The sequence below is a fragment of the Passer domesticus genome, chromosome 4 (assembly GCF_036417665.1).
Source record: "Passer domesticus isolate bPasDom1 chromosome 4, bPasDom1.hap1, whole genome shotgun sequence".
NCBI lineage: Eukaryota > Metazoa > Chordata > Aves > Passeriformes > Passeridae > Passer > Passer domesticus.
In genome coordinates, this window is record NC_087477.1 from 34653533 (window position 1) to 34679247 (window position 25715).

Consider the following 25715-nt stretch of genomic DNA (forward strand, 5'->3'; position numbering starts at 1 on the left):
TTCATTTAAATTGAAGTTTGTGGCCCTGCTTTGATCTGATGTCTTTGCAAGCACATCTGTTTTCATTGGAATTCAACCATGTGTAAATCAATGGGTTGTTAAGGCCTGTGTTTTATTAGCATTGTGGTTTATATTGTTCTTTTGCTAACATATTTGGGGAAATTCTAGTTTTATGAGTTGGGTTTTTTTACACTGGAGTAAATAATCCAAAGCACTTACAATGTCATCTAAGAACATTCAGCAATTCAAAATATGAAAAATATATCTCTGAGTTTGTAGTACTTGGTGGCCTGAGTTCACAGATTTCAAGGCCAGAGAAAGTGTTGTGTTACCTAGTTTAGTTTGATCATACACATAATAAATTTATTTACAGCAGACAATTCTTCATAACAAATCAACAGCAGAAAAAGCCATCAAGGTAGCATAAAGAAATTAACAAATCAGAGGTCTGCAGGATGGACACTGTCTGCACAGCAGAAAGTATAAGAGTCATACACTGAAAGTTCTAGTGCTTAAATGCAACCATAATGATATTAAATATAATAAATGGTAGACTCACTGAGAATTTTCTTTCCCTCTTTGGAATGATGCAGCTCTGTCTTGTTGAGTAATGAGAACCATGGGAAAGAAACTTTACAGCAGCTGCTTCCCCTCCAGTTCTACACATTGAAAAGGTGCTTGTTCTTTAAAACTGACACAAAATAAATTTACTTTGTAATACTTTATTCTCCCTTAAGAAATAGTCAATCACATTGTAACTGTATTATTTTATTTTTGCCTTGTAACTTCAGGGAATTTTTTAGGTGAGGTTATCATTTTTCATCACTTACGAGACAACAACCTTGCACAAATCCCTTGAAAAGCATTATATGACTCTAATTCTATGTCAAAGCAGGGCACAAACCAGTGATGGATCTGCTAAAAGGCTGGAAAGATCAAAAATCCACATAGAATATACTATGCAACCATGCACAGTGAGAGAAAATGATGAGATGTGCACAAAAGTGTCTAGGATTGCAGTTCATGCTTTTCCCAAGTCCTTGGGGTCAGTTCTACTGTAAAGTAATCCCTAAGCATCCATGAGAGCAATAGCAAAGGTGCTGGAAGGTTTTCTGGCTACAGATGGCCCTCAGGAGGTGGCAACTGGAGAATGCAGAACACCAGTCCTACCACCTGCATCCCTTGTAATACTGCCAGTGAGGAGGAATATGATACAGGCAATGGAATAAGAGATGCTTTTGTTGAATGTACATTTGAAGATCTGCTGGCTAATCTGGTAGGAGCCTCACCCATCTGTAAAACTGCTTTATGCTGCATCTGTGCAGTATGAGATGGCCCAGCAACAGCCAGACACAGATTTCAAAAGAAATGTCACCATCATGAGACCATGTAAATATTAAACCATTTGGTGCAACTCTTCATCTCTCCAACAGAAAATGCAGCATATTACCTGCTCTTCTTTCTATTAAGATGAGGGAAATCAAAGACTTCTTTTTGTACTATTACTGTTTCTATAGCTAGCTTAAATTTTGGTGCACAAAACCAGACCAAACAGCCTTGAATCATATATATTTATATATTTTTAACAGCCTTAACCATAACTAATTCAGGTCAGCACATTTAAAGTGCTGGACAATTATCTTTTCATTTTGTGACAAGCATGAGTCCATTGCTCTTGTCTGCGAAGAGCAGTTAGTCATCTTACTGAATAAGCCTGGTAACAAAGAGAAAAAGGAGTTCTCCTTTCTTATGTGGTTTGTTTACTTTATACTGATTTTCTCCTTTGCTTCACAGAGTCAAGTAAGGAGCAGTTTGCCTACACGAACATTGCTGAAGAGCTTGTGAAACTGTTCAAGAAGCAAATAGAGCATGATAAAAAAGAGATGATTTTTGAAGTTTTGGCCCCCCTGGCAGAAAATGGTGAGAATTTTTTTTTCTTACTCTATCTTTTACTCATTCTCTTAGTGTATCTTTTGTTTCAGTATATCGATGTGTTTTTCAGGCACTAAATGCAGGGTAATGGGCTGTCTCCTTCCAAAGCCACCACAGCTGATCCTTGTGACTGTAGTGTCATGAAAAGTGAATGGGTCTTAATTGTTGAGCATATGAGAGGAGCGAGCACATTGTTGATGCTAATTCCATCACTGATTCACTTTGTATACAATTATGTTATATTTTATTGCCCTGTGCCCACAGTGGGAATATCAAAAGCTGCTTTTTAAAGAGCTTCACAACATTTGTCTGCAAACACTGGCTCAAGTGTTCATAGACCATTGGAGCACCAGTACATCATTTCCTGGAATTGCAGAGCCGCTGGCAGTTCCATTTCCTATAACATTATTTTTGCTAGGGGCATGTCAATTGCAGAGCTAAGGGCTGGACACTCTGCCCTTACTGTTCATTGAGAGATCATATGAATTTAATTTGGGTGTTTGGTGGCCTATCTTACATAGCCCCAGGCAGCCCCTGGGAGTTTGACTCACTGCTCAAGCCAGAGCAGGAATTGATGTGCAGCGCTGATCATCCCTCCAGGATGTTCCTCCAGAGGAACAAAGGATCAGACAAAGGTTGCTTGTACAATGTATCATCTGCCCTTAATGGAAATAAAGAAATGAGTTAACAGGTGGAGCTGGACTGAAGTGGGAAGCAGTTCTGTGTAGGGAAGACATCAGAGTATTTGATGGCTCTCTAACCTCATTTTACCCACTTCAGCATTAAAGTTTTTTTTCATTGAATAGATTGTTAGATAGAACTGCAAACTCAGATTTATGTTTAATCCTATTCTATTGTGTATGCACACTCTGCATGTGTCTGTTTTACAATGTATAAGTCAGGATAAACTTTCACTTCAATTTAAAAAGGTATTTTGATTTTTATTTTAAGTGGCATGGAAAAACAATTCCTTTTTTCAGCTCTAAAAATGCACATCTTTTCCAAAATATATAATTTATTATATAATAATTTAAAATCTGTTCTAAGATATCTCCATCCTCAGAATGACATAAAACAGGATTGAACTTTTTGTGTGTTTGATATATGTCAGTTCAAGTGCTTAATTTTTCTTAAGATTATGTTTTTTTTAGTTGCAATAAGATTTGAGAAATTCATTGCTGCTGACCCTAACTCAGATGCTCAGATGTTGAGAGGTAGTCAGAAAAACATTTCCACTATGGATTCAAGGCATACTTAAATGAGTTCACTTTGCAGGTACTGTTTAGGTGCTTTTGATTGTAGACAATTAGCAATAGGTCAGAAGGGAAAAACATCTCAATGAAGTATTTGCAGAGTCTGGATTTTGGTAGTTGGGGTGTTTTAAGGTTTTTTTTTTCTAATTTACTTGTTGATTAAGCATGCTGGTGTAGCAATTTCAATTAAAATCACAGAACATCTGCAACCTTGTATTCTATAGCTAAGGGAATTCTCTATTTTTTAAAGCACCTCAGTGCAAAAGAGCCTATTTTTAAAAAAATTCCAACTGGAGATTTTGCATTTCCTTACCAAGTTCATGAGAAGGTCAGCTGCTCTTAAAGGAACAATGAATTTCACTAAGCCAAAAAGCCTAGTGACACCAGGAAACTGAGAGTCAGACACATCCTTCAGCAGAGGTAGAACACACTTCCTCTCCCAAGTGTGGCTTGTAAACTGTATGAAAAAATATTTCCAAAGCTCTGGCCTAAAAATATTTTAACTTAGGTTGAACACCTTTTTGTAAAAATACCATTTCATGTAGAAAGCCAAGAGAAATATACTTCTTTGGCACAGTTCTGCAGAGCTTTGTGACTATTTTTCAAAATCAGCCTGCAAAAACTACCAGAATCACTTCCATGTATGAAGAGACCCAGCATAGCACAAGACAGCCTGCCATTCCCTCTTAACAGAAAGGGAGTTTAGGCATGTAGATTCCAAAGGAAATATCTGTTAAATATTTTGTCATTTTAGAAACAAGACAAAAAATATTGTTCCCAGATTCTATGTGACCTGAAAAAAAAAAATTACCTTCTCAAGCCTTGTTTTGAATAACAACTAAGAAATTAGTTTGCCTCATCAATTTCCAGAAGAAACTTCTCTGCCAACCGAACCTTTTGGATTTGGCCTTTCTGCACTCCTCCTGCAGCCCTTTCAACAAATGGCAGATATACTGTCTGTCTTTGGGAAGCATGAGCACAGCACAGTCCTTATGAGTCTGCTGTGCCATGACTGAGGTGCCAGAAGTTTGCTGTAGAGAAATATCCTCATTTTTAGAAGTGAAGAGCTCCATACACCTTCAGCTTATGACTGTGCTCTAAAGGCAGTCCAGAGCCAGGGAGAGCCTGTTAGATGAATAATAACAGAAGTTGGCCATAAGAATTTCAAATAAAGAACTTGTGGTTTCATGTACACAATTTGTCTGTGAAAACACTGACATCACTGTTTCTTACAGCCTGTCTTGCATATGTGTGTAGGATAGATGCATTTAAAATCCTGATTCCGACTCCTATTATCCATGCTATTTTCCAGATGTCATTAAACTGCAGCTGGTTGAAGCAGGTTTGGTGGAGTGCTTACTTGAGATTGTCCAGAAGACTGTGGACAGTGACAAAGAGGATGATATTGCAGAGCTTAAAACAGCTTCTGATCTTATGGTTCTATTATTGCTTGGAGGTAAGGATGGGCTGTCACTATGTCCTGCAAAGTAACAGCATATACTTGTAACGCTGTTCAGCTGCTGAATTTCACTATTTATTAATTTTCTAAATAACCTAGACGACCTGCTATCCACCAGGCAAACATTTAACAGGTCAGATTTTGTCCCTCATTGCAGGACTGGATTAATTGTAGTGGAACCAGCAGAGCTTCACAGATATAAAGGGAAGTTTCCCTAACAAACAGTTTAGCTTGCTGACTCTCTGTGCTTTTTACCCCAGATGAATCCATGCAAAAGTTATTTGAAGGAGGAAAAGGCAGTGTGTTCCAAAGAGTACTTTCATGGATTCCTTCCAATAGTCATCAGCTACAGCTTGCAGGAGCGCTGGCTATTGCAAATTTTGCCAGAAATGGTAAGAACATGCCATAATAGCTTATGTAGATTTATGTGTTTCCCTCTATCTTGCTGTCTGTACAGCTGCAAATAAGAACTGTGTTGCAGTAAAAGCTGCTGTTGAGTTACACAGTAACATCACTAGTTTTAAACTTTACAATCCTCAAAAGCATTAAACTTACTTTAAAATATTATTTTGCATTTGTAGAGGGGTATAGGGGATTTATGCCTTCTTCAGTATTTCTTCTATCACTCTTTTAAGTTTGTCATGAGCACTGCAATTCTCACAGATGATGGTGGTCAAATTCTCAACAATGAAATGTAAAAAGGACCAAGGAAACAACCCTTCTATTCATAAGAAGCTATTGTAGAAATCTTAGTAATAATCTTCCCTTCACAAATGACTTGTTACATCTTGCACAGACGGAAACTGCATCCATATGGTGGATAATGGCATAGTTCAAAAGCTGATGGATCTGCTAGACAGACATGTGGAGGATGGAAATGTAACTGTGCAGCACGCTGCACTGAGTGCTCTCAGAAACCTGGCTATTCCTGGTAAGCCTCTCTTTGCATTGCTAACCCCCCAAAGGTGAAATTCTGTTCTCCCACTGTACCCCCCAGGGAATGAGGGTGGGAGCACTGACAGTCCTAGAGGCAGGTCAGACTGCTGCTTTTCATTCTGGCCCATCACTGCTTTTGTGTCTGTTGCACAGCAGTTCTGAATACATCACAGGCATGGTGACTGCTCCTTGCCACTTTGATCACACAGTATCCCCCACCAAAGAAAGGGCAGCCTTGTAATTGGCAAGGAGCTGAGGAGGCCTTGAATATGATTTCTCAACCCTTTTGGTCCAGAGCACTGCATATTTATTTTTCTTTCTGCTTGCTTCATTTGCAATCTGTCTCACAGCTGAGGGTCCCCACCAGAGAACAGTACCCACTTTGTTAAAACTCTGCATCTTACTTAAGACACTGAAAATTGCCAAATTATTATATCTAGAGCTAGAGGTAGACTGACAGAATAGCCAACCTATTGCAGTTAGTGTTTGTTGGCAGTAAGCTGAATGCTAATTTTGTCATTTATAGTAACTTAATTTGTGTGAGTTTTGATTACCCAAGCATAAAGGTAGAGCACGCGCACAAAGCAACAAAGCAAATCCATAACACTTGTGTATGGTTTCTTGTGCCAAGCCAAAAATAAGTCTTTCATCCATAAAACCTTATTTTACTATTTTTGGTTTTGACAAATCATAACTTTTAGAAATGGTGATGCATACATAACTAAACCCGCTGTGGTTTAGCAGTATTCCTTTTGCTTACCTTTCTCAGGTGACTCATTCTCTTCACTTCCATCAGTCAGCTTCCCTGTAGCCTATGCTGAAGGATGTCTGCCAGAGACCTACATAACCATCCCTGTACATTGTTAGAAAGAAACGAGCAAGTAATAACTGACCTCAGTGATGAGCTCTGTGTCAAACACTATTTCAAATACCTAATAGGCATTTTTTTCCAAGTACACTGGGGGGCAAGGTTTGCACCTTAAATGCATTTCAGAGAGTTATGTGAAAGTGGAGGACATGGACTAGTGGAGGGGATGAAAGAGAGGTTGGAGAGGGGAAGAAGGTAACAAAAGACAACTGACTCCAGGCATGTCAGGACAGTATTATTTGTATGAAACACTGGAACTGGTAAGAGGTTATTCTGCTAATTGGATGTTCCTTTGCCTGTGAGAAACAGAAGAGTGTGGTTGGGACTCAGAGAAGTTTCCTCATATTTGGGGGGGCAAGTATTAGCCTGGGCTTCTACCTGATGGATTCTGTGGAAGATGCCTTTCCTACACCAAAGGGAGGAGTCTACCCTTCAGTGGTGCTCAAACTGAATACAGAAATCTAGATGTGCATGCTAGGAAAAAGCACTTAATTTCACAGGAACTGTGACATTTCTCCACAACACAGTATCACCAGCGCACTGTTCCTGAAGTCTGTGCTCACAACCTCTTTTTCAAATCACATCTGAAAATGTGCTTCAAGACCAGCTCTGAAATAAACTGCATCTTCCAGAAATGTTTTTGAGATCAATCCCTGTTCTTTATTCATGCAGTTGTAAATAAGGCTAAGATGCTATCAGCTGGCGTTGCAGAAGCTGTATTGAAATTTCTCAGATCGGAGATGCCCCCCGTTCAGTTCAAGCTGCTGGGAACATTAAGAATGTTAATAGATGCACAAGGTAAAAATAAACTGTTCTCTATGTTAAGTGATTCTCTTTGGTTCAGTCTGTGATACGCTGCCAAGATTCTTAGAGAAGCAGAGTTTTTCTAAATTTCATTCCTGAAGTCATGGAATAAGTCTAATACATATGCAAAAGGAGAGGAATATGGGTTGATTTTTTTTTTTCAGAACTCCTAAACTGACTACCAGGGACCCTCCAAATAGGTGTCAAATGCTTATTTATTTTTTAACTTCTTTACACTGTCACATTACAAGTGTGTATTGAGGTGTGAGTGTTTTGAGCTACCACTCCTGTTTTGCTGTTCACTTACTGTATTCCCTGGCTGTACCTCGGTCCTTGGAACAGGATAATACTCAATTAATTGATAGACTGCAATTCCAAAAAGAAAAAGCACGTTTTAGTTACCAACTTGTTCCAGGATGAGGATTTATAAAATCGGAAGTCTGCTAAAAACCAGAAATAGTTTATGTGGTAAATAAGCTGTGTATTTATTTTTGACTCAGTCCTACAGATTTTTTCAAAAGATCCATTCTAGTTCTGGCAAAGCTATTGGATGTGAAATAGACATTTTTTGAAGAAACTTATGTGACTTACAGTCTATCAAACCTGATCTAACTGACCACAGTGCTCCCTTCTGGCAGCAGTCCCTCCTGGTTTTTAATTCTTGAGCTGGCTCACAGCTCAGCTGGGGGTGTGGTATCACCTGAATTTTCCTGCTCTTCATCAGTGCACAAGCTTCATTAACCGGGCTGATAAATTGTTTCAAAAACTGGATTATGAATGTTTTACTGGATTTCTTTTTATTTCTTTTCATTTTTACTGGCTTTACTTGCTTCAATGCAACCTAGACTTTTCCCACTGGTAGTGCAAGCTAGTGAAGTTCTTCTAACACCTCCAAGTTAGTAACTTTCAGCTTGTTTTTCTAGCACTTGCTTAAAAAAGTGACAACCTTTTTGTTGTGTTGTTGGCTCCGGCATCATGTAGCAGAAGCAGCTGAACAGCTGGGCAAAAACGTAAAACTGGTGGAACGATTGGTGGAGTGGTGTGAAGCCAAGGATCACGCAGGTGTGATGGGAGAGTCCAACAGACTACTTTCTGCACTTATACGACACAGCAAATCAAAAGTAAGTTAGTGGAGAAAAAAGTCAGCTTGTCAGAACCAAGAGTTACCTGTGCACTTGCTGTTGGTAACCAACCCTCCACCTTGCAATCCTTCTAGCGAGCCTGCTTGGGTATTAACGTGTTACATCTCCTCTGCCCAAGGCTTGGATCATTTTTATTTTGAATGTCTCCTGCAGAAGTTCAGCATGCTGTATTCTCTATGTTTAATGGTGCTATATATGAGGAATCCGTGAACTCAGTTGTTAGGATCTTGCTATGTATTTATATAAAACTGAGATCCAGAAATAGTCTGTCTCCCTACTCTTCGTACAGCATATTTCAGAGTTTTAAGATTCTGATGGATCATTAGAAATGATAATTTATTCCAAATTCTAACAAAAGCTTGCTTGTATATGGCAAAAGGTATTACATTAGGAAAAATTCATCTGCCCCTCCCATCACCTTCACATCAATCAAATATCTTTACCTAAGCAGTCCAAGTCCATCATTCTTGCTCAGCTGAGTATTAGACAAAGCAGCCTTATAAAGGACAGACACATCTCTGGAGACAGGCTATTTCAGGCTCAGACTTCCTTTAGCATGTTCACTGATACGAACACAGGCTGCATTACTGAACTTAAATAGCAAGTGTGATTTGGAGAGCTCAGACTGTAACAGTGACCTCTTTATTCATCCATGGCATTTATGAAGTGAAAAATATAGAAGGGGCCTGATGTGTACTGACTGCCTCCAAGAACAAATCAGCAGGCCTCACAGGGATTTAAATCTTTGCTGATTGCTGATATCACTGTCTCTAATACCCTTTCTCCATTTTATGTTCAGCCTCTAAAACTGATCAGGGTTCATTTTTCTGGTTCTCACTTCTTCTGCCTCCCTCCCCAAAGTCCCCAACATGTATGCATAGATGGCGAACACCACCACAGATGTGAAACATAATAAATATTCTCTATAGGACAACAGAATTCAATTCTAAATATGGAGACACTACTGATGACATCAAATAGATATTAAGGCAGAAATTAACAGCATTATCACAGCTGAATTAATTTTTGTGGGGTGCGTGTACTCACAGAGGAAATTTGACATTAAGAGGATAACAGCTGAGAGAGTGGAGTTTTTTAAGCTTTTGCTGCCCTCTAGGTTTGAATATGAGTACAGCTCTTAACATCAGATTTGAATTGGGCTTTTAATTTTAAATGCTTTGGGGTAATATTTACAAAGGCAACAGCCAGTTTTAGTCATTCCACAAAACTGGAGTAGGTACCTGTGATTTCAGCCACACTAGCACCAAACCTGATGGCTGTCATCTATTCGGTACTGCCTTATAAAGGGTGAGGCTCACCTACAATGTAAAATATTTTGATGTCAAAGATGCTGATTGGTTCTTAAGACTTATATACCCAAAATTCCACACCAATTCAAATAGAACTTAGCAGTCCCAGATTGTCTCAGTCTGAAAACTACTTTGAAGTGCTAGTTTTTGGTTTTTTGGGGTTTTTTTGTTGAGGTTGGGATTGAAGGTATTTTAAGATGGTATTTTGTGTTTAGGTTTAGGTGTTTGGGGTTGTTTATTTATATTAAAGTCACACAGTAGTGAGGCTATACATCTCACTATTTTGGCTTGTGGCTGGTATAAGAAAGGGAATGTGTTTTAAATGGAAATTTAAGATATAGATGAAAAATTTAAATCGTATTTTTGTTTCAATAAATAAATGCTACTTCAAACCTTTGTGCACTCACAGAACAAATAAAAATAACAAAAAACTAATCCACATTTCCTTGAACAGTTTCCTTTCAGCATGCCAAGTAACCTGACTTTTCAGGCAAACAATTTGCAAGTATTTTTGGGATATAAGATGGTGAAAACATGAGGTGCACAACCACTTGTGAAATTATAATACCTGTAGAGTATTAGTCTGTTATAATCTTTATCTTGTCACGTAAGTTGGATCAAATTTTGGACTTGAAAACAGAATCTCAGCTGTGTATTTTTATCTATTTTAGACACATTTAATGCAGTTAAATAACATTTTAAGTTTCTAGATATTGGGCAGCAGTACTGCACAACAGTTCATTTTAACATCTGGCTTTAGAACAGAAACCAACACATTGGTGGCCCATACATACCTTTTCCTTACCTCCTTTGTATTTGAAGAAAAATTCCATAATAAGATACCACTGCTTGCTTTCCTGTCTTATGTCTAAACAGCTTTTCAAGTACACCATTTCTGTTACATAGTAAGGTGTCATTCTGTGATCTCACCTCTCTGAACATTTTGAAGAAACTCTGAAAATTCGTGGAGAGAGATTAAGCATTTAATAACTTTAACTATATTTGTGTGTTTCCTTACCCCAAGTATATAGTTTGTTGGATACTTTGAACCCCTAATTATTTGATGATTGATGACACAGTGTGAAAACTTGAGTTACACCATATAACCTGGAAAAGAGTTCATTATGTGTGTCTTAACATAGTTATGGGGTTACCTCCCTTGGTTTAACACCCTGTACCTTTCAATTGCAGAGCAGTAATAACAGCTAATACGTAGGCCTGCATGTCTGTATATTGATGTATAAAGTGATTCTGTGTGCACAAAGCCAACAAGTACCCTTACCCAAAGATAACACAGCATCCCTGACAGTTCCCTTATTTAATACAATTTGTATGCAATGCAGAATTTTGTCATCTTTGCGTTATTTATTTTAGGATGTAATTAGGACCATTGTACAGAGTGGTGGCATCAAGCATTTAGTAACCATGGCGACCAGCGAACACGTAATAATGCAAAACGAAGCTCTCGTTGCACTGGCATTGATAGCAGCTCTAGAGTTAGGTGAGTATCCCAGGAGTTCACTGCACCTGTTTCCTTTCCAGTCTGTGCCCAAGAGAAGCCATGGAGGGAGAATGCAATGTAGAATAGCCTCCTCCTTCCACCTGCCTTTGAGTATTTCCATGGTGGTTCATGCAGACACAGGCAAGCCATCATGTTATGCAGGAAACTGTTGGTTATACAGGATCTGCTCCATCATTCTGGTAGATGGTGGAGTGATCTGGAAAGGCACTCCAGCTTAACTTTCAGATTTGGGGTAAAACTCAGAAAACAAACATACCTTAGACTAGAGACTATATGACCTGACCACATTCCTACACTAGAATGTTAATCTGCTTTTGAGAGAACTTTTCAAAGTGAAGAGTCCACTTACCTAATAAGTAAGAACTGGAGAATACACAGAAGTGGTTAACGCCCCCAACATGTCTTCATTAAATTACCCAGGATTAAGTGCAAGAATTGCCATATGAAGACATACATGATTCCGTGTCTTGACCTGCATTTGTAGTACCTCAGCTTTCAAAACAGGAAAGTAAATGCTCAGCAGAGGTTTTGTTTATCCTGTTTACTTACTTATTAAATAAGGAACTAAACAAAGAACTTACATATTTTTGTTCTTGATTTCATCTCTTGCCATTGTGTACTACAGGAATGCTCTGTTCAACTTTCGAATCACTGCCAATACATCAAGGAATTATTTTAAATAAAAGGAAAGATGTTCCTATTCACATGAATCATCTCTTTGTCTTGTCTTCAGGCATTTAAAGGTCGAGTCTGAATTCAGTGCATGTATCTTAGAAAGCTACAGAGGCAGTAACTCAAATGGAGATCTTGAAAAGTTTTCCACAGGCTTTATAATGGACCCTGAGCTCCCTCTACCATCAAGAACTACACCATCTTTATTTACTCAGACACAATTTCCAAAAGCAAATTCAGGCAATGGAAGTGTTGAAAGCTGAAATATTCCAGGTGTTGGCCTAAATGGCTAGAAAGCCTCATGGCTTTTCCATCAGCTTACTGAACATTAAGACTGGATTTCATCACAGACTCTGTGACTGTCCTTTCAAGCAGTTAGACAACTTCACATTTTTATAGCAAGAGCTGTGATTCTTTTCATCATACCATCAAATATGTGCTTGAGTTTTATACCAATGAGTTATGTACCACAGCCTTTCACTCTGGTGAGAGATCATGTTTCAATAAAAGGATAACACATGGAAGCGTCAAAGCAAGTGGCACTTCCATACTTACAAATTTTCACTTGTATTTCAGTCACTGCTGAAAAGGATCTTGAAAATGCTCAGCTTGTTCAGATTCTACACAGACTGCTCTCAGACGACAGGAGTGCTCCAGAAATAAAATATAACTCCATGGTGCTGATCTGTGCTCTTATAGGATCTGGTGAGTATTCAGGAGAGGCTACTTCCCAAGATGATGTATGAAATATAGTTCTTCCCTAGAGTTGAACACAGAGCATGTGGAAACACACTGTGACTGGTTCTCTGTTCACAATGGATATAAACACAAAGGTTCAGCTTACTATGACTCTGTAATGTCTATCTGTAGTGTCAAGGATAATTCAGTTTTGGATACTAACTGCAGAAACTTGACTCTGGCTTCTGTAGGATGCAGCTAGCTCAAACTTTGAAAGGAAAGAAATGAAAGCATTTAAAACTGTACAATATCAAGTTGTCTTTGCAAATATGCAGATCGTAAGAATTTCATTTTCATTTCTAGCTGCAAGTTCCCTGTAATTGATGTGTGATGGTGCTTTAGGAAGGATCCTTACATTTATGTCACTAGGAAGACTCCTTCCCTCAACAGCCCTCGCATGCTCAGGCCATCAAGGCACAACGTGCACTAACACACATCAGTGCTGGACACTGTAAACTCTCATCTCTCTGAGCTCACCCTCTGCCAAAGGTCAGGCTGTTTACAGGCTCTTCGAGTAGGCTGTGGTTTGATATTGCAATTTCCCACCTGTGTTCAAGCAAACAAACAAAAACCACAAAACAAAAAAGAGCAAGGTGTCATGGGGAAAATTTCATTCAAGGTTTCAAGAAGTTACTATGTTTCTTTCATTTAGTTCTTTAAGAAAGATTGAATCTGTGGAGAGTGAACAAATTTCATTCCATAAAGGTCTAGGCATTTACAGTCAACTAAGATGACAAAGAACTGGAATAATTACAGGAAGGTGAAAAGTCAGAGCCTGTCTGCACAACTTGCCAAGTGTGAAACAGATGAAGGTACTCTAGAAGATAGTTTACACCAATTCAATTAATAGATTAAAAGTTACCACAGTTAAACGTGTGCTGTCTCTGTAAACAAAGGTACTTTTTCATTTAAACAGAGTTCACCATGTCTACTGCAAGTGTAGTTTTGGAGACCTGTACATCCATGCAAGTGAATATTGTATTCGTGCCATCTTATATTATAAACAAATACCCAGTTTTAGAGAGTATACACATCTCAGTGTGCAAAGATTGTGCTCAAAACTTGCTAACAAGCCTCAGCTCTCAGTAGGCACTCACTTTAATGCTAAGACATGTAAACTTAATTGTTACTCACAACCTTCTTGAGCCATTTCATGCCTGGGACTATCCATGCATTTTAGAGCAGAACCCTTTTGCTAAAGGTTCACAGTCAGCCTCACTGTCTTGATCTTCTTGATTTCCACTGCTTCCAACTAAAATAATCATCTTCAGAAAATCTGCCTGACAGCTGCATTTTCCCTTCCTGAATCTTGTCACCTGCAAGACTGACAGTTATTTAAAGTCAAATACCCATCTCTCTTGTCCACCAGAGTACAGAGCAGTCTTATCTTAGGGGGCGTATTTCAGGGTTATCTGAGTGGCAGAGTTCAGCCTGCCACTGCACTGTAAGCTTTGTCTAAGCACAAGGCTCTTTACCCTACTCCCAGAGAACAGACAGCAGCATGTCACTGCATTATGCAGCTGTGAAGTTAAGGCCCAGTATTTGACTGACCCAGTGTTCTGTCCTGCTTCCTGATGAACAGATCTGTGTAAAAACAGTGAGGACACAAGAATAACAACTGAGCAACCCTGGTATTAACTTCTAAGTTGGGGGGAGTTACTATTTTAACCAAGGAGAGGAGAATCAAGGAGCTGATTGCTCTTTACAAGGGAAAATACTAATATGCACCTCTTACAACTGTGTTGCCTCTAAACGGTTTTCAACACCATATCCACATCATGAGCCACATTTCCTTATTCTACTGTTTCAGACCTGTGTAGTTATTTTTAAAGTAACTGACCCCAGTATAGTGCAATAAAGACTAGAAGCAGCTCCACTGGCTTAATTATTGTTTTCATTTAATTCTCCAGTGACTGCTGTTGTTCCTATGCTTTGTTATGGGGTATCACATTTAACCACATTGATGGTGTTGCCAACATCTGTGTATTCACAGAATGGGTCAAGTTGGAAGGGACCACAGTGGTCCAGCCTCCCTGCTCAGGCAGAGCCATCCTAGAGCACATGGCACAGGATTGCATCCACAAAGTTCCAGTGAGGGGAAACTCCAGAACCTTTCTGGGCAATCTGTTTGGTATTCAATCACCGGCACAGTGAAACAGTTCTTCCTCATGTTCAGGTGAAACTTCCTCTGCATCAAGTTTCTGCCTGTTGCCTCTTGTCCTGTTGCTTCACTGAGCAGAGCCTGGTTCTGTCTTCGTCACACCCTCCCTTCAGATAGTCATAGCCATTGATGAGTTTCCTTCTTGGTCATCTCTTCTTGAGGCTGAACATTTGCAGCTCCCTCAGCCTTTCCTTCTGAGAGATGCTCCAGTTCCTTCATCATCTTTGTCGCCCTCCACTGGACCCACTCCAGGAGCTCCATGTCTCTCTTGTACTCAGGAGCCCAGAACTGGACAAAAGCACTGCAGATGGTGCTTTATCAGGACTGAGCAGAGGGCCCCTTGACCTGCTGTCCATGTTCTTCCTAATGCACCCCAGGATACTAATGGCCTTCATGGCTACAGGGACACACTGCTGGCTCATGGACAGCTGTTTGTCTACCAGGACACACTTCTCCACAGAGATGCTTTCCCCAGATCAGCCCCCAGCCTGTAGTGGTGCCTGGGGTTATTCTTCCCCAGGTGAAGAGCCTTTGCTGAACTTCAGATGGTTAAGCAGTTAACAGATACCTACTTTTATGTGATTCTTTCCATCTGGAAGTTCCTCTTGCAACTGAGTGAATGGATAGGGAAAGAAAAATGAGGACAATGGAAAAGGGATCATCCAAAGCACTGCATTCTTAGCTAGCACAGTCTTTTGTAGGCAAGAGTCTCCATGAAACTGGATGTTACCAGCCATGGTAAAGCACAGTGAAATACCTGCTTAAACGTGTTGGCATCTCAGCAGAAAGCAGGAAGTGCATACATAGCATGAACACTCAACAGCTTCACTGACATCAGTCTGTACATAGACATTCCCAGGTGCACAGCAGCATGAGAGGTGCCAGCTCTTACATGGTAGGGATTAAGCTGCATAAGAACTAAAAACATGTGAACAAGAAAGTAGGTAGGGTTGGGAACAAATGCCAAAACTTGCTTTAAAAAAAATTAAAAAAAAAAAAAGTAAATAGCACAGCATAAAGCATAGCTATCTGAAACAGGTGGTTGGGGTTTCTCCTGGGAAATTCAGAGATTAGGCCCCTGGCAACATGTGGAAAGCAAAATAATATGCATTTGTTGCTGAGTGGGAATTCACTAGAGAGGCATGCAACAAAACCAACCATTTTAGATCAAAACTGTGAGATGTTCAGAGTACAGGGCTTTGAGAAAACTTGTCAAATTTCTTACAATTTCTGCTCAATTTTATGAATTGCTGCCAACCTCTGTTACAAAAAGTAACTAACATGCAATCCAGGATCAGAATCATCAGACAGTGTCTCCTAGTTTTGAGTAGAACATAAACACTGCATCCATATGCACAGCACTGGGCAATGCTCTACGTGTTGTCGTTTGCATTAACTTCAGAGCTGAGCTGTAAAGGGACAGCAAACAGTGACCAGGTGGTGACACATCCATTAAGGACCCATCTCACACCCCCACACAACCAGTAAGAGTTGACACACACAAATGATGCAGTGAGCCTGTCACAGCCAGCTCACTTGGTCAGGCTAGTTTAAAGAATAAACCAAAAAAATGTTTTCACTAAAAATACTTTCTAAGCATCTGTTTTGGAAGGCAGTCCAGGTGGATATTCTTAACTGCTATGCAGCAGCTTCACCATTCATCATGACCTGAAATCCATGGAGTTTGTGTGTGCTGGAGGCCCTGAAAAGTTGTCTCTCCATCAAAAGCAATTCAAAAAAGTAAACAATAACCAGATTATGCGTACTCACAGCTGTGTGGTTGTGTGTACAGGATTTAGTAGAAAAGTTTGTCACGGTTTCCTTCTGCCTATCTCATACAAAGCACTGTTTCTTTTATATTTCTTTTTCCAGAACCTCTTCAAAAGGAAGTGCAGAGCATGGCGTTTCTAGAAGTCATATCAAAACTCCGCAGCCATGAGAACAAAACTGTTGCCCAGCAGGCCTCGCTAACAGAGCAGAGACTTGCTGTAGAAAGCTGAGGAAAGTCTTGTTTCCAGTGCATCCCATCACAGATTTCACCTTTGTCCTCCGTCCTGCTGCCGCTCCTGCTATGTTTTCCACTGTATCACTTGTGCATGCGTGTAACGTTCCCACACAAATTGATGAACTGCTGTAGGTACCTGTCCAAAAAGGTTTCTACAAATTCATAGGTGGTGTTAACATGAACTTGTCTCCACCCGTAACTGTTCTACTTGTATTCTTGTTGCTTGGGCCACATAGTAGAATGTGCATGTTGTAGTCCTATGATGATGTAGAAGTGGTACTACACAACTGACTCTTTCCTCATGCCCCCTAACTGCATAAAAATGTACTACTAAATTAGGGACAACTCGAGATGCAGCAGCTCCAGACTAGTGTGCTGTCTATAGGATTAAGAAGTAAATCTAGCTCAATTTTTGGTGCTTTGGAGATTCAGGTTTGAATGCAATGTACTGCTGCTCATTCACTGGTCTTGCCTATTAATGTCAAACTCGTGGTACCTAGAGGTAACAAATAAAACTTTCAGTGCTCTCACTTTACCCTGTGGTTTGTCCTTTTTTCTAATTGCACACAGAAGCTGCGACTGCACTACCGTGCACTGGTGAGTTCTTTTTGTTCCTGGCTCTGGCCCGACCACGATCACTGCCTATAGCTGAGCAGATACAAAGGAAGCTATTCCAACCACTTTCACTGTGTGTGCTCACACAGAGGCACTGTGTGGCATAACAATCATGCATTTTAGCAGCAATGCATGATACAATCCTTATCTTACAAAGCCATGTGCATATGAATGCTCCTGGGCTTGCTTGGGATTGCTTCTTTGTTTACTGGGGGAGTTTTATAGATGGATTTTTAAAGGAATATCTTGCAGCAGCTGTTCATCAGAGCCCATCGAGTGACAAATGCAAGATACAAGAGACTTCCTTTTTCTCCTTTCCTAGGTAAGGGAGATGGAAAAACGCCAGTCTGAGCATCTTATCTCACAGCTGCTCTTTTGTAGGTCTATAACATGCCAGCGAGCAAACCAGCAGACAGCACTCTGGCAAAACAAGCAGCCAGTTGGGATAGCGATTTCCAACAAGCCAGCAGATGTTATTTTGGACTGTGTGATACCATTACCTAGCTTGATCAAGCCCACCATGCATGAAGGTCACAAGATGTATAACATTTTTAAGTGACTTCAGCATTCCCAGTTCAAGCATCTATGAGATCCCATGCCAGCTAATTGCAAACCACTGCTTTTGACCTTCACAAATTCACTCCCCAGCTCCATGAAACCACTGCCTATCCCTCAGATACTGTGATGGGAAGATGCCAGTCATGAGGGTAAAGAGATTTTTTACACAAAAAATGAAAAGAAACTTGCTTTCAATAGCCAGCTTAAGGTCTCAGGTTACACCAAAACACAGCAGATGCTACAGGAGTTTTTACACTGCAGAGACTCCACATCCATTTAATCTAGTGCCAGAAAGATGCAGAAAAAGCCTCCAATACCAAACTGCACAACCGAAAAAAGACAAAGCAAAACACATTCAAAAAGGCATTTGCTAGTACTAGTGCAATAAAGCCACTGACAAAGTGCAGAACTGTCAACACAGACCAGGAGCTCGTGACATCAGGCTCCAAATAACACAGAACCTCTGCACTGCTGCTGAACATAATCAACATGTTTGCAATCACAGCTCACAGGCCCTCACAAGCCCAAGTTCTCTCAGGCACAGAAACTCTACTGATTTAAACAGAAGCCAAAATAACATTTGAAAGGCCAGTATCAACAACCTGCCTGGTTCTCAAAAGAGACTATTCCTTTTGACATTGGTATAAACTGCGAGTGCTCACACAAACTGGTTGTGACATTGACAGAATTCCCATTTGGTTGTCTAACTGGAGCTGTGGTTAAGCATTAGTTCTATTCTCATCAACAGATGTTTATCAGGAATACCACTGTCACAGGAAGCATATGTGACCACAGGCCAGTGGTAATACCCTACCTTCAGATGGTTTCCCTGGACGGAATATCAAATGACTTACATTCCTAGATAAAATTTGTGCTGAGCCCCCATAAGGGCAAAGATGTGTGTATGTCACAGTAGAAGGAGGTAATTGAAGAGACTACCTAACCACACAAATACTGTGCTGTTCTGAGGTGTGCTGCAGTCTGCAGGTTACTGCTATGCAGTTGGTAAGTCATTTATCCTCTGAGCACCTTTAAAAAATACTGGGATCTAAGGATCTATCACATGCATTTCACTGGACTGAAGTCAAGGGAAGTGAAAAGCCTGACAGTAATTCCAATTAGATGTTTACTAGCTAGATAGCATCTAAGCAAACCTTGACATCTGCTGCTCATACTGTTTCTATGACAGCAATGCCAGACATGAGGTCTTGTCTTTGTCTTAGTGCCACCACAGCCAAGCCAGAACAATCAGAACAATCCCTATGGCCCTACGACAGGGCAGGCAGCACCTCCCTCGAGTGTCACACTCATTGGCATCTGTACAAACTTTGGCCCAGCATCTCACTGTCAGGAAGGTGAATACATCCACATGTTTTTACATTTCAGTGTCCTTATTACAAGAGAAGCTCCACTCTGGGTAAGGCACAAACCCCAACAATACTGGCCTTGCATCCAGAGCACCCATTGGAAAAGGTAATTTGTTTTAAAATGGTAACCAGCCTCAACTTCAAGAATCGGTGTACAAGTCTGTTAAGAGTTTGACAGATGGCAGGTAGCCACTCCTGACATCCCTCTCCATCATGAAATTTTTTTTTTCAGGTTTGTCACATCTATTAGGCAATGCCCTTGCCTTTTCTTCTTTTTTTGTTAATTTCTGGTCATTCTTTTGTTTGTGTGTCTGTCTGTCCCCAATTTAGATGCTTACTTTGCCAAATAATTTCCATACATTCAGATAAATGTCATATGCCTGAAATATACAAAAGGCATTAGACTTCAGTCTGGATATAGACATGCTTTTAAATTGATCACAGTGCCATTTTGTGTACAAAACCTAGAGATGTTGAAATACTTTTTTTTAAAAAGTCTGCTTCCTCCTCTATCCAAAGTAGCACAAGACATCATTACCCATTTTTACCTGCGCAATAATGTAAGCCAGTTCTCACTACTTCTGTTTAAGGACATGTTGCACTTATTTAAACTTTTGAGAAAGGAGGTGGGAATTTCATTTGTCTAAGTCTTGCAAAGCATCAACTTCTGAACACACCAGTGTGACCAGAATAATTCTGGGAGAGCACAGTCATTGCAGCCTGAGGAACATCAGCAACCTGTTGGAAAGAAGCAGAGCATGTTCATTAGGCAGAGACTTCAACAACAACTGACAGCAAATAAGGGATCTCTTTATGTGGGGACACGTTCGTCAAGTCTTGGCTTATTATTCACCTAAGGGCAGCTACTGGAGGCATGAGCATGTTTTGTGATTTACTCAGAACACAGTATTCTACAACACATATGTGAGATGGGGATTTACTTCCCCTGTTAGTTTGGAGGAAAGGAGATAGGGATCTTTTCCTGGAGGAACCTTCCATGAATGTATCTTTCTATTGTTTATATTAAGTGCTACATCAAGAGTGCATACACATTCACAACACCATATTTCACACAATTTTATTTATAAAATTGTAATTATCTAACAAATTGCATATAAAATGATTTACTTCAAGTAAATACAGAATACTGCACGACTATTAAAACTATTGTATTGTCCATCATAAGTGTATTAAAACATTCCTAAAAAATGCCTCTATTAAAAAACAAAAACCCAAGAACACAAGTAGCATGACCAAGACCATTTTCAATAGCTTAAAATGAATTACCAGGAAGTTGCATTAACTTCCTAAGTAGACTCCAGTTACATCCATCGAGATCAGCATGTGATACAATACCACAGTCTAATGCTAAAGATGACAAGTAATACATTATGCACCTGATCTATGCTTTTCTCCTAGACTGAAGGGAACCAGTCTGAAATCAGAAAACTAAAGCTCAAGTCAAACTCTACTGGGCATGCAGTTCTGTTATAGCAATACTTTCAATCGGTAAGTGTAGTTGGCTTTTACAATCAATTTTACAACTGATAAAAAAGGAACACAAGAGAATACATTCGTATAAAAAGGAATGATACACAAAGGGTAAATATTGACACCTTGCTGTACACCTTCAGATGAACAAGAGAGAAAGATTCAGCTGGAACTAATCTGGAATACATGTATCAGAAACGGATCTGAGTCACAAACTCACATCCCAATCTTCCCAGAGCTCAAGGTCCATCTCTACTATGTACACAGCATGAACATGAACACACATACAGATGGAGCTTTTTATTAACACACTTATATTGCCAAAACCACAAAAGACAGCTAGCAGTGCTGCCTCGTGTACACTAGTCGTACTTCTTCATATACTGCATGTTAAGGGAGACAGATTTTTTATTTCTTTTTTTCAAGGGGCAGAATTTGGTAGCTAATGGATCAAGATAGTATTATTTCATTTGTTTTAGACAGTTTCATCACTTGTTAAGAGGTATCTGGAAAAGATTCAGAGAAAAATGAAAAATGGGAGGAACTGGAACATTCAGCAGTGCTTGACACCTTTTGAGGTCTAAAGGTGATCTCCTTCCTAGGTATTTGCAGAACTGCTATTTCAATGCACCCAAGAGACATACACAGCAAGAAGAGAAACAGAATCAAAAATTCAGACAATAGTTTCTGTCGTAACCAACCATATTAACCAAGACCAATTTTAACAAGGGCATCTCTAAAGTAGTAAAAATACAAATTGACGTCCAGGACAGTTCTTATAGCACCATGTTTAATCCTGCCACAAGTGATGGCAATCTCCCATAAATGGTAGGAGGTGCTGCCACCAACTCTCCACTTTACAGTCGAATGCTGTTCTAATGCCAAGCAGCAAAGGGAAAAGGCAAGGGAGGCCCTGCCACTAGCCAGGGCTCAAAGGGCTGGCCAGGGCTTCATCTTCCTCAGGGCCAGCCACCCACCCACAGGGCAGGCACCGAGCGCGGGCAGCTGAGGCGCTGCTGCTGCTCCATCAGGGCGAGGGACAGCCCAGACAACCACTCAGGACTCTCTTGGTGGACACCTTTCCTCTCCATAAAACACTTTCAGGGTGAAAAGCAGTCATGTGCAAGAATCATTTAATCTGCATGCTACTATTTACATTTCAAACACTATTTACACACCAGAACTACAATGAGCATCTCTCTCAAAGGGGAGAGAAGAAGGCTTTTGGGACAGAGTACACTTGAGCAAGCACCCCCCACAGCTTCAAACTCTAAGGGGCACAATCCAAATTATGGATTTTAAGCAAACAGATCTACTGCTACCAAAACAGACACGAAGAGATGAATCAAACATTTGTCCATTAGGCTATTAATAAAAAAAAAAAACCCAAACCCAAACAACAGAAAGGCCTGTGAATACAGAGGGTATTTAGAAAGCAGAGAATCAAGGACTGTGATGCCGTCTGGCAGGCCTCAATGGGATATATGGAAATAGCTTTAAAGCCAGTGCTGCTGCTGAGCTACCAGAGTCCTTGTTAGCAACGCCACTACTCCACAGGAATTACCCAGCAAACAGAGCTGTTTCCCACTCCGTAAGCCTGACAACCAATGTCTGAAGAACTACTGCATATTAAAGATAATTAGGCTGATCTCTGAACCCGCATGTACCCCACCACCACACCAGGCAGGAAATTGCCATGGAGTCCTAGTGCCCACCACATCTTATTGCTTTAGACACTGAGCCCACGTAGCCAGCAGTTGTGCTTTAGTTGCAGTTCACATGAACTTTTCCAATTTCCTGGAAAAAAGTCTGCTTGTATTTGGCAGGCTTTGACAATAATACATTTCCAAGGCCTCCCACAAGCTTTCACAACTGGACACCTAAGCTGCTGAGTAGCTGTTGATGGTACATTTCTAGGACATATTACCTGATCTGTAGCCAAAAAAATGTGGGATTTAAATGTGTAACAGACAGCTGATCTTAAACATTCAGTGCACATCCATCAAACAATGCAAAAATGAGTAAATAACTATCTCCTGGGAACAAGGGAGTGAGAAGGATGAACATCCACAGCAATAAAGACAAGCTCTAGAAAATTAAGTTATCTAGTGGTTTTTGTAAGAACAGTCAGTCATTCTGGGATTCAGCAGAAGTGTTGCACATTTGTCTGTAGAAGTGCAAGTTGTGAGAACAAGAATTGCTCAGCTTGGAGCATTTATCCTCCTATCAGTCTGACACTGCCAGCTGCACGGCCAGCAGACTGGAACTCAGAACAGCGAGACAAGACAGAAGGCCAATACAGTACAACTGCAGAGATTCAAGTACAAGAATGAAGCCATCTTCAGAAACTCAGAGCAGCAACAGCACTATTCAAGATCAGTGGCAACAAGGAATGTTTCTGTAATTAGGCTTTTTGTTTTCCCTCCAAACCAAAGCCCAGAATCATAATCAAGGCTCTTTGGTGGAGGGGTTATTTCCTCAACCCCATTTCCCTGATTCCTCCCTGCACCATTTTGTCTCAGTGCAGCAATACTGGTGCTGATCATCTGTCTGTCCTGCCACTATCAGGCAAAATGGCATGTCCCTCTGGGGGAAAACAGCCAACAATTCCTCAAATTGAGGAGTGGCTAAGAAAAACATAACGCTGTGCTGAGGTGGAACCAACTTTATTAAGGACAATGAATTATAATTGCTTTGAAAGGCTTTAAAAACACTCTGAGTCATGGCTGGCCTTTAACAGCAAATACCAAGGGATATGGAGGCTGCCTGATTCAGAGCCAGTCAGTGGGAGTTAACCAGAAGAGGATGAGGTAATGCTCAAAGATGGGAGGACAATGGGTCTGTCTGAGGCATCTGTGAAGCACCAGCGTGCCCATCACCAGGCTTCAGAGGGGAGAAAAACCACAGCCAACCAAAGCACAGGAAGGCAAAATGTGCAAGGGTATATTCATTTATTTGTCACAGGACCAAAAAGGGCCTTAACAAGTCACCAGATCAGCCTTCTATCTATCCCCCAGAAGAGGGAAGTTTTGAAAGCAATGTGTTCCTCTCTTCTATTCCATATACCTCCTCTTTTAGGAAACTCAACTCAGATAGATGTTACATCCTTGCAAGGAGGTGCTACACATCCTTTGCCACTGTCTGACCAAAGCAGGACTACAGCTTTCAGGACTGGTATGGAGATACTGAGAAGGGTCATAAAACACACTAAATTTATACAAAGTGCAATGAACTATCCAAGCCATGGTCAGATCTTTAACTTCACTATTATTAGTAAAGAACAAATCAGAAGCGCTTAGCTGGATGGAGCCTAATTTAAGTCTTCTCCACTATTTGTGCTTTTTCCTCACATTCTGCTTTCTTGTGTCCAATTCAAAAGGGTCTGTCTTAGCTGATCCTAATAAATGCTTCTATTTTAAGATTTTTATTCTGTGGCTTCAAGAAAGCTCTTTGTTGCCTTTAGAGCAAGAAAAGGAGATATCTCCATAGCATGGATTTGTTCACTGGAGGTAAGCATTTTACTCTGACAAAAACTGTTCTCTCCAACTTCCAAGAGAATGGGAAATGATCTTTCCATAACCACATGCATTTATCAATAAATAAGTTTGGATTAGACTGTATTAAAACATATGCACATATTTAAAGCACTGGAGTGTCACAGATTCTTATTCCACAGCTCATGCAAGTAAAAAGAATTAAAGAAAAGAAAAAAAGAAAGACCAAAGCCCCAGCTAGGAACAGACCAAAGAAATGAGCTTAGCATGAGTATGTCAAAGCATTAATACCAGTGAGATCCCTAAATACATTAGGTTACACTAAATTTCAGAGAAACAAAAGATTTTGCCATATCAGATACATAAATTTTGATTTTTTTAAGTTAATATATAATTCATTCTTTGAATATTATTCTTCACTTGGACCCAACATCCACACTGCTTTCATACATTTATACAGTTATATTCCATCCTTGCCTTATGAGACTGATATCCAAAGGTATGGCAGCAACCCTTGTTCGTCAAATATAAAATTCCTTTCCCTTCATACAAGAGTGGAGAAGGAAGAAAGATCTTGACAAAATTAAGCAATTCTCCCTTCTGCTGATTCCAACCTCAAAGTACTACAGCGAGATAGTTGGAAGCTTGCATAAAAATAATTTCCCTTGTTTGAAAAACAATTTTTTTTACTGTACAATAGATGCATAGAAAGTTGCTTCCTGCTTCATGGGTTTAGGCCTGTAGCTATGTTTAGCTGTGAAAACAAGAAGATTGTTCCTTTACAGAGTGGTGAGGAGATAGACCATCTCAGGAATATTTGGCAGCTATCAAAGAGCTCATGGCATGAAGAATAAACAGCATATCCACAGACTACAACAATGCAACTCTGTCTCACTGAATACACCAATTTAAAAAAGTGTCCACTTGTTACTCAAAATCAAGAATACAGTAGAGATTCACGGCTCAACAGCTTTCAAAGTGGTGGTTTATAAGAAAAAAAATTGTCAGTGAGCAGCAGATTTTCAATAGCCCACTCTTCTCTACCCCACCCCAAAGAAACACAAGTTCACTGCAATATCAGGAACTTAAACTTGAGACTACTTGGGAGAGAAGGCTTCCCTGTCACCCATGTCCATACAGCTTGGTGTCGGAGTGACACACTGGAGGTTTCAGAGGGTTTCAGTTGTCCAGTGTCTTGTTGTGGTTACTTCAGCAGTTTTACCAGCTGGCTCTGACAGCCTCAATGTCACTAACCAAATTCTGGGCTAAGCATATCCCAAATATCTGGAAGAGACAACAGTTTATTCATTTGGAGCATTAGACAACTTTTCACACAGGCAAACTCCTTAGGTTATACACAACTTAGATAAAGAAACAACAGAGGTAGA

The 25715-nt window shown here is 40.1% G+C and overlaps 2 protein-coding genes and 1 long non-coding RNA gene across 5 annotated transcripts in view; 1 reads left to right on the forward strand and 2 right to left on the reverse strand.

Moving 5' to 3' along the window:
- Positions 1-7121, reverse strand: part of LOC135298888 (uncharacterized) — a 32575-nt gene extending 25454 nt beyond the window's left edge. The window contains exons 1-2 of the long non-coding RNA XR_010360955.1: positions 6341-7121; positions 3997-4310 (exon numbers count right to left, since the gene is read on the reverse strand). This is a non-coding gene — a long non-coding RNA (uncharacterized LOC135298888). The remainder of the gene's footprint in view (positions 1-3996; positions 4311-6340) is intronic.
- Positions 1-17337, forward strand: part of RAP1GDS1 (Rap1 GTPase-GDP dissociation stimulator 1) — a 90302-nt gene extending 72965 nt beyond the window's left edge. For all 3 annotated transcript variants that reach the window (XM_064417030.1, XM_064417028.1, XM_064417029.1), the window contains 9 exons: positions 1795-1920; positions 4498-4641; positions 4905-5036; positions 5441-5575; positions 7121-7246; positions 8234-8373; positions 11079-11205; positions 12475-12603; positions 16670-17337. In XM_064417030.1, the coding sequence (XP_064273100.1) occupies positions 1795-1920; positions 4498-4641; positions 4905-5036; positions 5441-5575; positions 7121-7246; positions 8234-8373; positions 11079-11205; positions 12475-12603; positions 16670-16797 (1187 nt within the window). In that variant the 3' untranslated portion in view covers positions 16798-17337. The remainder of the gene's footprint in view (positions 1-1794; positions 1921-4497; positions 4642-4904; positions 5037-5440; positions 5576-7120; positions 7247-8233; positions 8374-11078; positions 11206-12474; positions 12604-16669) is intronic.
- A 3069-nt stretch (positions 17338-20406) lies between these two features.
- Positions 20407-25715, reverse strand: part of TSPAN5 (tetraspanin 5) — an 81382-nt gene continuing 76073 nt past the window's right edge. The window contains exon 8 of the mRNA XM_064417034.1: positions 20407-25611. Coding sequence (XP_064273104.1) covers positions 25546-25611 — 66 coding nt within the window. The 3' untranslated portion in view covers positions 20407-25545. The remainder of the gene's footprint in view (positions 25612-25715) is intronic.